This window comes from Geotrypetes seraphini, chromosome 3 (genome assembly GCF_902459505.1).
Source record: "Geotrypetes seraphini chromosome 3, aGeoSer1.1, whole genome shotgun sequence".
Lineage (NCBI taxonomy): Eukaryota > Metazoa > Chordata > Amphibia > Gymnophiona > Dermophiidae > Geotrypetes > Geotrypetes seraphini.
In genome coordinates, this window is record NC_047086.1 from 22,494,665 (window position 1) to 22,509,224 (window position 14,560).

At 44.1% G+C, this 14,560-nt stretch overlaps 1 protein-coding gene across 4 annotated transcripts in view; it reads right to left on the bottom strand.

The window, feature by feature from the left end:
- Window positions 1-10,917: 10,917 nt before the first annotated feature.
- Window positions 10,918-14,560, bottom strand: part of CEP162 (centrosomal protein 162) — a 209,935-nt gene continuing 206,292 nt past the window's right edge. For all 4 annotated transcript variants that reach the window (XM_033939253.1, XM_033939254.1, XM_033939255.1 and 1 more), the window contains one exon: window positions 10,918-11,686. In XM_033939253.1, coding sequence (XP_033795144.1) covers window positions 11,489-11,686 — 198 coding nt within the window. In that variant the 3' untranslated portion in view covers window positions 10,918-11,488. The remainder of the gene's footprint in view (window positions 11,687-14,560) is intronic.

A 14,560-nucleotide genomic window follows, 5' to 3' on the forward strand; every position in this document is an offset into this window, starting at 1 on the left:
AAAAAGAATTTCCTGGTGTCACCTCGTAGTTTCCCGCCCCTGATTTTCAACGGATGCCCTCTTGTTGTCGTGGGACCCTTGAAAAAGAAGATATCTTCCTCCGCCTCGATGCGGCCCGTAAGATACTTGAACGTCTCAATCATGTCTCCCCTCTCTCTGCGCTCCTCGAGCGAGTATAGCTGTAATTTGTCAAGCCGTTTTTCGTATGGTAGATCCTTGAGTCCCGAGACCATCCGGGTGGCCATTCTTTGCACCGACTCCAGTCTCAGCACATCCTTGCGATAATGCGGCCTCCAGAATTGCACACAGTATTCCAGGTGGGGCCTCACCATGGATCTATACAATGGCATAATGACTTCCGCCTTACGACTGACGAAACCCCTTCGTATGCAGCCCATGATTTGTCTTGCCTTGGACGAAGCCTGCTCCACTTGATTGGCAGACTTCATGTCCTCACTGACGATTATCCCCAAGTCACCCTCTCCAAGGTAGGAAGAACGAGAGGGCACTCTCTAAAGTTAAAAGGGGATAGATTCCATACAAACGTAAGTAACATATAGTAACATAGTAGATGACGGCAGATAAAGACCCGAATGGTCCATCTAGTCTGCCCAACCTGATTCAATTTAAATTTTTTCTTCTTAGCTATTTCGGGACAAGAATCCAAAGCTCTACCCGGTACTGTGCTTGGGTTCTAACTGCCAAAATCTTTGTTAAAACCTTCTCCAGCCCATCTACACCTTCCCAGCCATTGAAGCCCTCCCCAGCCCATCCTCCACCAAACGGCCATATATAGACACAGACCGTGCAAGTCTGCCCAGAACTGGCCTTAGTTCAATTTTTAATATTATTTTCTTATTCTAGATCCTCTGTGTTCATCCCACGCTTCTTTGAACTCAAGTCACAGTTTTACTCTCCACCACCTCTCTCAGGAGAACATTCCAGGCATCCACCAACCTCTCCGTAAAGTAGAATTTCCTAACATTGCCCCTGAATCTACCACCCCTCAACCTCAAATTATGTCCTCTGGTTTTACCATTTTTCTTTCTCTGGAAAAGATTTTGTTCTACGTTAATACCCTTCAAGTCTCTCCTCATACGTCTTTTGACGCAAGCCTCCTATCATTTTCGTCACCCTCCTCTGGACCGCTTCAAGTCTTCTTATGTCCTTCGCCAGATACGGTCTCCAAAACTGAACACAATACTCCAAGTGGGGCCTTACCAATGACCTGTACAGGGGCATCAACACCTTCTTCCTTCTACTGACTATGCCTCTCTTTATACAGCCCAGCATCCTTCTGACAGCAGCCACTGCTTTGTCACACTGTTTTTTCGCCTTTAGATCTTCAGACACTATCACCCCAAGGTCCCTCTCCCCATCCGTGCATATCAGCTTCTCTCCTCCCAGCATATACGGTTCCTTCCTATTATTAATCCCCAAATGCATTACTCTGCATTGAATTTTAGTTGCCAGGCATTAGACCATTCCTCTAACTTTTGCAGATCCTTTTTCATATTTTCCACTCCCCCTTCGGTGTCTACTCTGTTACAAATCTTGGTATCATCTGCAAAAAGGCACACTTTTCCTTCTAACCCTTCAGCAATGTCACTTACATACATATTGAACAGGATTGGCCCCAGCACCGAACCCTGAGGGACTCCACTACTCACCTTTCCTTCCTTCGAGCGACTTCCATTAACCACCACCCTCTGGCGTCTGTCCGACAGCCAGTTTCTGACCCAGTTCACCACTTTGGGTCCTAACTTCAGCCCTTCAAGTTTGTTCAACAGCCTCCTATGAGGAACTGTATCAAAGGCTTTGCTGAAATCCAAGTAAATTACATCTAGCATATGTCCTCGATCCAGCTCTCTGGTCACCCAATCAAAAAATTCAATCAGGTTCGTTTGGCATGATTTACCTTTTGTAAAGCCATGTTGCCTCGGATCCTGTAACCCATTAGATTCAAGGAAGTACACTATCCTTTCTTTCAGTTCTTCTTCACCCAGGGAGTGGTAGAAAACTGGAACATTCTTCCGGAGTCTGTCATAGGGGAAAACACCCTCCAGGGATTCAAGACAAAGTTAGACAAGTTCCTGCTGAACCAGAACGTACGCAGTTTAGGCTCGTCTCAGGGCGCTGGTCTTTGACCTAAGGGTCGCCACCTGAGCGGACTGCTAGGCATGATGGACCACTGGTCTGACCCAGCAGCGGCAATTCTTATGTTCTTATGATTAAAAAACCCTGCAGAAGCTGCTTTTGAATTTTAATGATATCATGTCTTGTCTGCCTTTGTGTGGCAATAAGACTGTTTTCTTCTTCTTTGTGACTCTGTACAGCGCTATAAAAATAATTAGTAGTAGTAGTCATCTTGTCTGCTGATCAAACTCCTACCATCTGCAATGTCCTGCCATCATGGGCTCAGCTGCACTATTACTGCAACACAGTCATTCATTGTTGCTGGTTTCAAGAAGCATTTCTAGCATTTAAAAAAAAAAACATATACCGTATTTGCCGGCGTATAAGACGACCCCCCAACTTTTACAGTTAAAATATAGAGTTTGTTATAAGACTACCCCTTCTTCCGCACACCTTCTGCACAACAAATAAAACTTAAAAGAACATCAGAATTTATTTCAACAATTTTAATTAATTCACTAAAGCTGAATAGAACAATAAACCCATGGGAGCTGCCATGCTATTTGTTTTCTAAACTGTTAACCAAACTGAAACTGTCAATGATAGAAGGAAGATAACACATAGAGGGAGAGAGCAAGTGCCGGGCAAGTCCCTAGCAAGTTTGCTGGCATGACAGTTTCCCTTTAAAAGCCTTCAAAAGCCTCCTGTTCGCCCCCGCAACTTCCTTAAGGGCTAGACTCCACACACGGCCGCATGTGCGAGAGACGTAGTAAAGAGAAAAGGGGTGGGGCCAGAGCGCCGCTGCTTCCCGCTGCGCAGGATGAAGGAGCTGGCACCCTTGTCACACTGATGTCCCGCCATGGCCCCGCTGATGTCCCGGCAGGTTTACTAGTACCGTAAGCACCGTAAGGAGGTAAGGAAGGAGATGTTAGGGCATGTAAAGTAAGGGCATGTAAACAGTACCCAGCGTATAAGACGACCCCCGACTTTGGGGAGGATTTTAAGGTACTGAAAAGTCGTCTTATACGCCAGCAAATACGGTAATTTCCTCTTCATCCACTACAGTGTAGGGCAGTGTTCTTCAACCGTCGGTCCGTGGACCGATGCTGGACCGCAGAAATTTCCTGCCAGTCCGTGGCCAGCATGTGCCTTGGGCCTGAGCTCAGTGCACAAAGCCGTGGGTGGCGGCTACTATGCGAGTCTTGCGCCAGAACCGGCAGCCTTCTCTCTGACGTCACGTCACAGGGAAGGCCTCCGGATGATGCGTGGGACGCGCGAGGAGCCGCTGCATGTGGCTTTGTGCAAACTGCGGCAGTGAGGAAGAGGGGAAGTGAGGAAGAGGGAGCCAGCCGCGGGCAGCATAAAACGGCCAGGTGGGAGTTTGTTGCAGAGGGGGAGGGAGATAAGAGAGACAGCTGGCTTTCTCAAGGCGTTGTTAGTAAACAAGAGAGGGCAGGACACCCAGCCTCATCCAACTGCCGTGATGAAGGGATGGCACATGGAGGGAGGGAGACAACAAAGGTAGGGAGAATGATTTTATTTTCAATTTAGTCATTGAATTGTGTCAATTTTGAGAATTCATCTGCTGTCTATATTTTGCACTGTTCAGAAAGAAATGTATTTGTTTCTTTTTCTCTGGGGTTGTACTGCATCGCAGGGTCTTGAATCTTAGGGTTTCCTTTGTATATATTTTAGTTTTTGGTCCCTTATTTGCATAGGGGATATTCTGTGTTCTGGTAGGAATGAATGTTGAGAAGCATACAGTGTGCTTTGTGTGGTTTAATTTTGTGGTTAACCATTATGTGTTGTTAATAAGATTATATTGTGTATATATATGAAAAATGAATGGAAAAAATAGTGTTACAATTAGGACTATTATGGCAAAGATGGGCGAGGTCTGGCTCACGACTTAGCCCAGTGCTCTTCAACCGCAGGTCTGCGGACCGGTGTCGGTCCACAAAATAACTCTTTTATTTCCGCCGGTCCATAGGTGTAAAAAGGTTGAAGAACTCTGGGTCTCTTCTATACCCATAACTGAAAGATAGAAACATGATGGCAGATAAAGGCCAAATGGCCCATCTACTCTGCCCACCCACAGTAACCATTATCTCTTTCTCTCTCTGAGAGATCCCACATGCCTATCCCAGGCCCTCTTGAATTCAGACACAATCTCTGTCTCCACCACCTCTTCTGGGAGACTGTTCCACACATCTACCACCCTTTCCGTAAAAAAGTATTTCCTTAGATTACTCCGGAGCCCATCACCTCTTAACTTCATCCTATGCCCTCTCATTGCAGAGTTTCCTTTCAAATGAAAGAGATTCAACTCATGCGTATTTACATTACGTAGGTATTTAAATGTTTGTAACTTCTGTTTAAATGACATCCGGTCAGCTAACTCTGTTTAACTGACTTCCTAACTTCCACGACTTCTTCATTTGTAACTTTGTTTAACTGATGTGAACCGCCTAGAACTCTCTGGGTATGGCGGTATACAAAATAAAAGTTATTATTATTATCTCCCCTCTCCCGCCTTTCCTTCAAAGTATACAGATTGAGATCTTTAAGTCTGTCCCCATACACCTTATGATGAAGATCACACACCATTTTAGTAGCCTTCCTCTGGACCGACCCCATCCTTTTCATATCTTTTTGAAGGTGCAGCCTCCAGAATTGTACACAATATTCTAAATGAGGTCTCACCAGAGTCTTATACAGTACAGGGGCATCAATACCTCCTTTTTCCTACTGGCCATACCTCTCCCTATGCAACCTAGCATCCTTCTAGCTTTCGCCATCACCTTTTCAACCTGTTTGGGCCACCTTAAGATCACATACCCAAGTCCCGCTCTTCTGTAGTGCACATAAGCTCTTCACTCCCTAATCTGTACTGTTCCCTCTGGTTTTTGCAGCCCAAATGCATGACCTTGCATTTCTTAGCATTAAATTGTAGCTGCCAAATTTCAGACCATTCTTCAAGCTTCGCCAGGTCTTTCTTCATGTTATTCACACCATCTGGCGTGTCTACTCTATTAACTTATAATAGAAGAAAACAATTTGTTCAAACGAACAGTAATTGCATAAGCCAGAGAACAAATTGATATCAAGTCAAATTGATTAACCAGACCTCAAAATACCCAAGGCACTACTTAATGATTTTTCAAGCCCTACTGGGGTGGTAATTCATCATTGGTCTGTGCGTGTGCTGGTTATTTTCACGTATTCAGAGCTTTTTACATTATTTTTGGTGCTCATATACATAGGAGGCATAGCCCCTGACGAAACATGGTGTGAAACGGTTGGGCAGCCGTTGGGCACAAAAGATAAGTGCCTTCCTTTCTTTAGCACCTTAAGCACTAAATGCACTTTATATTTATCAAATATTATCAAATTAAAAAGATTTGAGCACATGTCACTTTACCAAGACCAATGATGAATTACCACCCCAGTAAGGGCATGAAAAATCATGAAGTAGTGCTTTGGGTATTTCAGGTCTGGTTAATCAATTTGACTTGATATCAATTTGTTCTCTGGCTTGTGTCTACTCTATTGCAAATTTTAGTATCATCTGCAAAGAAGCAAATCATACCCGACAACTCTTCAGCAATATTATTTATAAAAATGTTTAAAAGAACAGGCCCAAGAACAGAACCTCGAGGCACACCACTGGTAACCTCCCTTTCCTCAGATTGATCTCTATTGCTCACTACCCTCTGTCGCCTTCCACTCAGCTAGTTCCTGACCCAGCCCGTCACTTTGGGACTCATCCCAAGGGCACTCAGTGTATTTATTAGACGTCTGTGTGGAACACTGTCAAAGGCTTTGCTAAAATCTACATACACCACATCTAACATACTCCCCTATCCAATTCTCTGGTCACCCAGTCAAAGAAATTGATCAAATTTGTCTGACAAGACCTACCTCTAGTGAATCCATGTTGCCTCCAGTCTTGTAATCCACAGGATTCCAGAAACTTGACCATTCTCTGTTTCAAAAGTGTTTCCATTAATTTGCTTACCACAGAAGTCAGACTTACTGGCTTGTAATTCCCTACTTCCACTTTTCTGGAAAGGGACCACATCCGCCCTTCTCCAGTTCTCTGGTACCACTCCCGACTCTAGAGACTCGTTGAAAAGGTCAGTCCTACATGATGTAGAAACACAGGTAACTGAATATTTGAAAAGGTTGTACCAAAACCACATCAAAATGGAAGAGACAGACTTTGTCCCCGTGTCATTCTCTATCAGATGTTTAAAAAAAATCTACAGACTTAATTGGCCACTGAAGTTAGAGGTGCTCATTATTTGACTATACCCTCTGTGAGAAAGTTTCACTTTTTCAGGAGCTGCACTTTTTCATTTGCAGATGTACAAGAATGGAATCCTCTTCTGGAATTTTTAAAACTTTTAACTGATACCACTGTAGTTATATACTATTTGTGAGAACATAAGAATTGCTGCTGTTGGGTCAGACCAGTGGTCCATCGGGCCCAGCAGTCCGCTCACGCGGCGGCCCTTAGGTCAAAGACCAGTGCCCTATTTGAGTCTAGCCTTACCTGCGTACGTTCTGGTTCAGCAGGAATTTGTCTAACCTTGTCTTGAATCCCTGAAGGGTGTTTTCCCCTACAAGAGCCTCCAGAAGAGTGTTCCAGATTTCTACCACTCTCTGGGTGAAGAACTTCCTTACGTTTGTACAGAATCTATCCCCTTTCAACTTTAGAGAGTGCCCTCTCGTTCTCCCTACCTTGGAGAGGGTGAACAACCTGTCTTTATCTACTAAGTCTATTCCCTTCATAACGTAGAACAAAATCTTTTCCAGAGAAAGGAAAATGGTAAAACCAGAGGACATAATTTGAGGTTGAGGGGTGGTAGATTCAGGGGCAATGTTAGGAAATTCTACTTTACGGAGAGGGTGGTAGATGCCTGGAATGCGCTTCCGAGAGAGGTGGTGGAGAGTAAAACTGTGACTGAGTTCAAAGAAGCGTGGGATGAACACAGACGATTCAGAATCAGAAAATAATATTAAATATTGAACTAAGGCCAGTTACTGGGCAGACTTGTACGGTCTGTGTCTGTGCATGGCCGTTTGGGGGAGGATGGGCAGGGGAGGGCTTCAATGGCTAGGAGGGTGTAGATGGGCTGGAGTAAGTCTTAACAGAGATTTCGGCAGTTGGAACCCAAGCACAGTACCGGGTAAAGCTTTGGATTCTCGCCCAGAAATAGCTAAGAAGAAAAAAAAAAAAAAAATTTAAATTGAATCAGGTTGGGCAGACTGGATGGACCATTCGGGTCTTTATCTGCCGTCATCTACTATGTTACTATGTTACTATGTATTATCTTGAATGTTTTGATCATGTCCCCTCTCAGTCTCCTCTTTTCAAGGGTGAAGAAGCCCAGTTTCTCTAGCCTCTCTCTGTACAGCAACTCCTCCAGCCCCTTAACCATTTTTGTCGCTCTTCTCTGGACCCTTTCGAATAGAACTATGTCCTTTTTCATGGCCCAGTACAGCGGCATGGTAACTGATCAGCCACTCAAAAATGTTTAAAGAAATATAGTTCACTAGTCTTTAAGCCCGTTACATTAACGGGTGCTAGAACATATGTATGTGTGTCTGTCTTTATTTCTTTCTCTCTCTCTCCTTAGCCGCTTTCTTTCTTTCCGCCTTTATTTTTCCTTGGCTGTCCTCTGTTCCTTTTTCTTCACCCCCCCTGTCCATCAGTATCTCTTTCCTTCTCCCCCTGTCCAGCAGTAGGCATCTCTTCCTTTTTTATCCCCCCTCCTCCTTCTTATCCCTATGATACTCTTACCTTGCTCTGTCCCTGATCAGAGGTTCCCGACAGCCGCCCAGTTGCACCCATTGGAAAAGTTCCCACTGCTGCATCCCGCACCCCTCCTGACGCGGCTCCCGCTGTCCTTTCTGTCTGTCTCTATCCCTGGCCCCCTTTGCCTGTCTGTCTTTCTGTGTATCTCCCTGCCCCTGTGTCTTTCTTCTTTCTCTCTCTGTCTGTCTGTCCAAAGCAGCATTCCATCCCCCTCCATTTCCCTCCCCCCACACCAGTTCCCTGTGCACCTGCCCCTGTGTCTTTCTTATTTTCTTTGTGTTTCCCTTCCTCTCTCTTTCTGTCCAAAGCAGCATTCCCTCCCCCTCCATTTCCCTCCCCCCACCAGTTCCCTGTGCAGCAGCATTAGCGTTTCCTCTACCCCTCCTTTCCCTTCCCGCGGTCTGGACTACAAATGTGGTGATTACAGCAGCGCTTGCATCAGTCTCCACACGCTGCTTCGGGTCCTTCTACTGCCCTGATTTACTCTGGCACGTCCCTGATGACATCATCAGAGACGCGGCAGAGCAAATCAGGGCAGTAGAAGGGCCCGAAGCAGCGTGTGAAGACTGATGCACATGCTGCTGGAATCGCCATTTGGGCCCGCGGGAAGAGAAGGGGGTGGGTGTCAAAGGAGGAACGGAGATCGGTGGCGGCAGGAGGAACGGAGATTGTCGTCTGGCTGCGGTCGGGCTTGTGTAGAGCAGGGAGGCTGTGACGTATTAAGCGAGCAGGTGGTGATGTAAAACCCGCGCATGCGCACTCGTGTTTTCACGACGGATCAGGGAACACGTTTTTTTTAGTGCGCATGCGCGGCCTATCATTTTATTATATTAGATTCTCATTCAGAAAAAGGCATTCCACTCAGTGTCCCCAAGCTCTGTTGAGTTCAATTTATAAATCCAATGCTGTTCATGTTGTCTCATAGTAGATGACAGCAGATAAAGACCCGAATGGTCCATCCATCTGCTTAACCTGATTCAATTTAAATTTTTTAAAATTTTTTCTTCTTAGCTATTTCTGGGCAAGAATCCAAAGCTCTACCCGGTATTGTGCTTGGGTTCCAACTGTCGAAATTTCCGTTAAAACCTACTCCAGCCCATCTACAGCCTCCCAGCCATTGAAGCCCTCTCCAGCCCATCCTCCCCCAAACGGCCATACACAGACAAAGACCGTGTAAGTCTGCCCAGTACTGGTCTTAGTTCAATCTATATATATAAAATCGGATGTATGTATGTATGTGTGTGTGTGTGTATGTGCCGCGATCACGCAAAAACGGCTTGACCGATTTGAACGAAACTTGGTATGCAGATCCCTCACTACCTGGGGTGATATGATCTGGGGGTCTCGCGGCCCACCTGCACACATGGGCGGAGCTACAAACAGAACATCAGATTTCACCCATTCATGTCAATGGAAAAAATGTAAAAAGCTGCCATTCTCACAGTAATTCAAAAACGGCTTGCCCGATTTGAACGAAACTTGGTATGCAGATCCCTCACTACCTGGGGTGATATGTTCTGGGGGTCTCACGGCCCACCTGCACATGTGTGCGGAGCTAAAAACAGAAAATTAGATTTCACCCATTCATGTCAATGGAAAAAATGTAAAAAGCTGCCATTCTCACAGTAATTCAAAAACGGCTTGCCCGATTTGAACGAAATTTGGTATGCTGATCCCTCACTACCTGGGGTGATATGTTCTGGGGGTCTCGCGGCCCACAACTCTATGTTGCTTGCTCAAGGGTGGGTTCACCCAAGAATTTATATGTTCTTGCTCCTGGAGGTGAAACTAAAAATGTTGTTTATAATCAAGTTTTGCGTTAGTTGTATTGTATTCATTTTGTCAAATATTTCACATTATAATTTGAATATATATGTGTGTGTGTGTGTATGTATGTATGTTCCAGCATAACTCTTCAATGCATGGACAGATTTCAACCAAACTTGACATACACATTACTTACTATCTGAGGACAAACACTGTGGGGGTGGGAAGGGGGGGGATATGTAAAAATGATTGAAAATGACAGATTTAATATCTACCCCATAGTGTTTTCGGGCTCACAGATGAATACTCAGCATAACTCTGAAACGCATGGAGAGATTTCAACCAAACTTGGTACACATATGACTTACTATCTGGGGAAAAATATTGTGCAGGTGGGACGGGGTAAAATACTGTGGGGGTGGGAAGGGGGTGATATGTTAAAATTATCAAAAGCGACAGATATTAATGTCCAACCCATAGTTTTCGGGCTCGCAGAGATGAATACCGACACTCCCGATGCCGTTTAAGTCTAAGTTCAGCCCCATAGAGAGGGACATTCCTTTGGGACATGTGGAGGGTAGGGGGGTTGGGACATGGGGGTGGGGCATATGGGACATGTGGGGGGGTAACGTGGGGGGTGGGACATAGTGGGGTGGGACATGTAGGGGGTTGGACATTTTGGGATAAATAAATATCCGGGCAACGCCGGGTAATCAACTAGTATTTAATATTATTTTCTGATTCTAGATCCTCTGTGTTCATCCCACATATGCATTGACTGTGGCAACGGAAGGTACTTCTGTTTTAAAAACTAGTAGACTGAGGTCGTTGATGATCGACTGGGACTATGTATTTTTTTTTTTAATTTATTTTATTTTAGGTATTTATATACCACCTATCAAAATTATCTAAGCGGTTTACAATCAGGTACTCGAGCGTTGTTCTCTATCTGTCCTGGTGGGCTTACAATCTATCTAACGTACCTGGGGCAATGGGTCACAAGGAACAGTGCAGGATTTGAACCCACAACCTCAGGGTGCTGAGGCTGTAGCTCTAATCTCTACACCACTCCTTCCTTGATTTATGTACTGTAATTTGTGTGTGTTACTGCTGCGCTCTACTTTGGATATAAAGCAGGTTATAAATGCAATGCAATAAACAGTAATAGGCCATGATTTCAATATTTCCTTTTATTTAATAAACTATCACTTCAGCAGGATCTATTGTTAAAAGCATTTCTATTGTCTTTCTGTACACTATACAAATCACATAGAACAATAAAAACAATTCCTGCTGAATCTTGAAGCACGTTTGCTGATAACACATTTCATCAGTGCTTATTCATTACAAATATCAGTTCTTTCAAAATTAAATATATTTAAATATTTCTATAAAATATGTGCAAATTTAATAGAACAGCGTGGATGGTAAAAAGGAAATAAAAGGAGCTTTGAGGTAGGAAAGTATTATATCTACCCTGTACTACAGAGTAAATTCTACAGTGCTCTTTAGGTTGTTTGGTTAATAAATAAATAATTTACACCCCCCCGCACCCTTTTTGCAAACAGCGCAAGAGGTTTTTAGTGCTGGCTGGCGCAAATGCTCTGCGCTGCTCCGGCGTGTTGGCCGGTGCTAAAAACCTCTTGCGAGGTTTTGTAAAAGGCGGAGCTTAATGTGACAATCCAAGGAAGTCCTGTGTAGTAATATACTGGACAAAATTCTTGTTGAGATTATCGCTCGTGAATCACACTTTTGGGAACATTTCTAATGGTTGGTTCTTCCAGCAACAGGTAGTGAAATCACAACTCCCTGTCTCTGTAACTCTCGCAGAACGTCCAATATGGAATCCAATTCTATTCTAAACCTCTCCAGCTCTTCGTTTTTCATCTGTGCAAGTCGTTTCCACTTCTCAGCTTCTTGAAGTTGCTCTGCCTCAGTGACAGATTGAGTTTGTTGTATTATCTATGTTTAAATACAAAGAATTTCACAATTACCTTATAAATTGTTTTGGAATTTCAATTTCTTGAACTCAAGCACAGGAAACAGCGTATGTGAGTAATTCTATAGGAGGCCATCTATAAAAAAAGTGAAAAAGATTTCTATACTATGCTTATTTTATAAAGGTGATGTGGAATGGCATTTTAGAAAGGATTTGAGATATCCAGGTTGTGACTTCTATAATTGTTCAAATATTTTTTTTAAAAAAAGGTCCTGCTGGCATAGATCATTTTCTAAGATATAAGCAGGATCGAGTATCTATGTTGTAGGTACGCCTGGTGTGCGACCCATGTCAGTAATACACATGTTGGGAAATTCAGTGGCAAACCAACCTGTCACTTAAATGTGTAAGGTTTGGGCTCCTAATCTGAGTCTCCACATCGATCCCTCGCAATTGCCCTGATCATAAAATAATCTGGGTTCTACCCCTGATCTTTGAGTCCCCTGAACCTCCCCTATGCTTTTCCCTGTTACAAAATTCCTTGCACATACTCAACCCAACATTCTCTCACTCCCCAGAACCTCTAAGCTGCCCCTGGAGGGTATCTGTGGTGATGTAGTGGAACAGGGCAGGAGCAGCCCCCCTGCTGCCTCACGTAGCTCTGGGTGGTAAGATAGCTGACCCCTAGTGGAAGTACTGTGAGACTACTGCTAGGGGTCATCAGTGTCATACTGACACCCGGAGCTAGATGGGGTGGCAGCAGAATCTTCCTTCACTGCTGAAGTACACCACCAGAGATTGTCTGCAGATGAATCCTAGGGGTGGCTGGAGTGTCTGGGGAAGTTGGGTTTGAGTACATGGGAGGGGTTTTGCATCAGGAGAAAGGGCATGGGGGATATTGAGGGAGGGGCTAGCCTGCTCAGAGGTGATCAGACCAGGGAAGTGGAAATGGTAGTGCCATCGTGGGTATGCATTTTGACCTACTCTAGATGTCCCTTAGAGCAGGTATAAAATTTATATTGGGGGTCAAATTTGCACTTCTCTTCTAGAAAGGGGTATGCACATTTATGTTGTATTCCCTCCAGTCCTGCTCAAGCTATACCACCTTCACATCTGCATATGTTGTTGATTTAGACATTTCAATCCTGGCTTACTAAAATTAGATGTTAAGACATTTAAACGTAGATGGAATTTAAATGTCTAAATCACAAATGGGGCTTTTAAAATAAGATGGATGGAGAACCCCAAATGGGGCTTTTAAAATAAGATGGATGGAGAACCCCAAATGGGGCTTTTAAAATAAGATGGATGGAGAACCCCAAATGGGGCTTTTAAAATAAGATGGATGGAGAACCCCAATTGGGGCTTTTAAAATAAGATGGATGGAGAACCCCAAATGGGGCTTTTAAAATAAGATGGATGGAGAACCCCAAATGGGGCTTTTAAAATAAGATGGATGGAGAACCCCAAATGGGGCTTTTAAAATAAGATGGATGGAGAACCCCAAATGGGGCTTTTAAAATAAGATGGATGGAGAACCCCAATTGGGGCTTTTAAAATAAGATGGATGGAGAACCCCAAATGGGGCTTTTAAAATAAGATGGATGGAGAACCCCAATTGGGGCTTTTAAAATAAGATGGATGGAGAACCCCAATTGGGGCTTTTAAAATAAGATGGATGGAGAACCCCAATTGGGGCTTTTAAAATAAGATGGATGGAGAACCCCAATTGGGGCTTTTAAAATAAGATGGATGGAGAACCCCAAATGGATCAAGACGTGATGAAAGAGTGAGGCAAAAAAGTCCAACACAGACAAATTGAATCGTAAAGTCAAGAACCTTTAATGTACATATGTAATACATCAGCTGTATCAGTAATGGGAAAGGCGACGCAAAACGGCCTTGTTTTAGAAAAAAAACAAATGGCTGCGTCAGTAGTCTTAAAACATCAACAATGTTAAACTGATAGGATTGAATGAGAACAGCAAATCTCAAAAATTCTGAACTGGTTGTCACTATGTGCGAACCACAATTGAACCGTAATGCCAACTTCACAGATTTGGAAAAAAATAAATCTGTGAAGTTGGTGCGAAATGGGCTACAAAATGGCAAATGAGGTTCAACGTGGATAAGTGCAAGGTGATGCATGTCGGTAACAAGAATCATATGCACGAATACAGGATGTCTGGTGCTATACTCGGGGAGAGCCCCCAGGAAAGAGACCTGGGAGTACTGTACTTGTAGATAAGTCAATGAAACCATCCGCACAATGTGCGGTGGTGGCGAAAAGAGCAAACAATGCTAGGACTGATTAAGAAGGGGATCACAAACAGATCTGAAAAAGGTTATCGTGACGTTATACCGGGCCATGATACGCCCCCACCTGGAGTACTGCGTCCAGCACTGGTTATCGTACATGAAAAAGGACATAGTACTACTCGAAAGGGTCCAGAGAAGAGTGACAAAAATGGTTAAGGGACTGGAGAAGTTGCCGTACAGCGAGAGATTAGAGAAACGGGTCTCTTCCCCCTCGAAAAGAGAAGACTGAGAGGGGACATGATTGAAACACTCAAGATATTGAAGGGAATTGACTTAGTAGAGAAAAAGAGATTGTTTACCCTCTTGAAGGTGAAGAGAACAAGAGGGCACTCGCTAAAGTTAAAAGGGGATAGTACAAACGTAAGGAAGTTCTTCTTCACCCAGAGAGTGGTAGAAAATTGGAACGCTCTTCCGGAATCTATCATGGAGGAAAACACTCTCCAGGGATTCAAGACAAAGTCGGACAAGTTCCTGCTAAACTGGAACATATGCAGGTGAGGTTGGATTCTTTTAGAGCACTGCTCTTTGACCTAAGGGCCGCCATGGAAGCGAACTGCTGGGCACGATGGACCACTGGT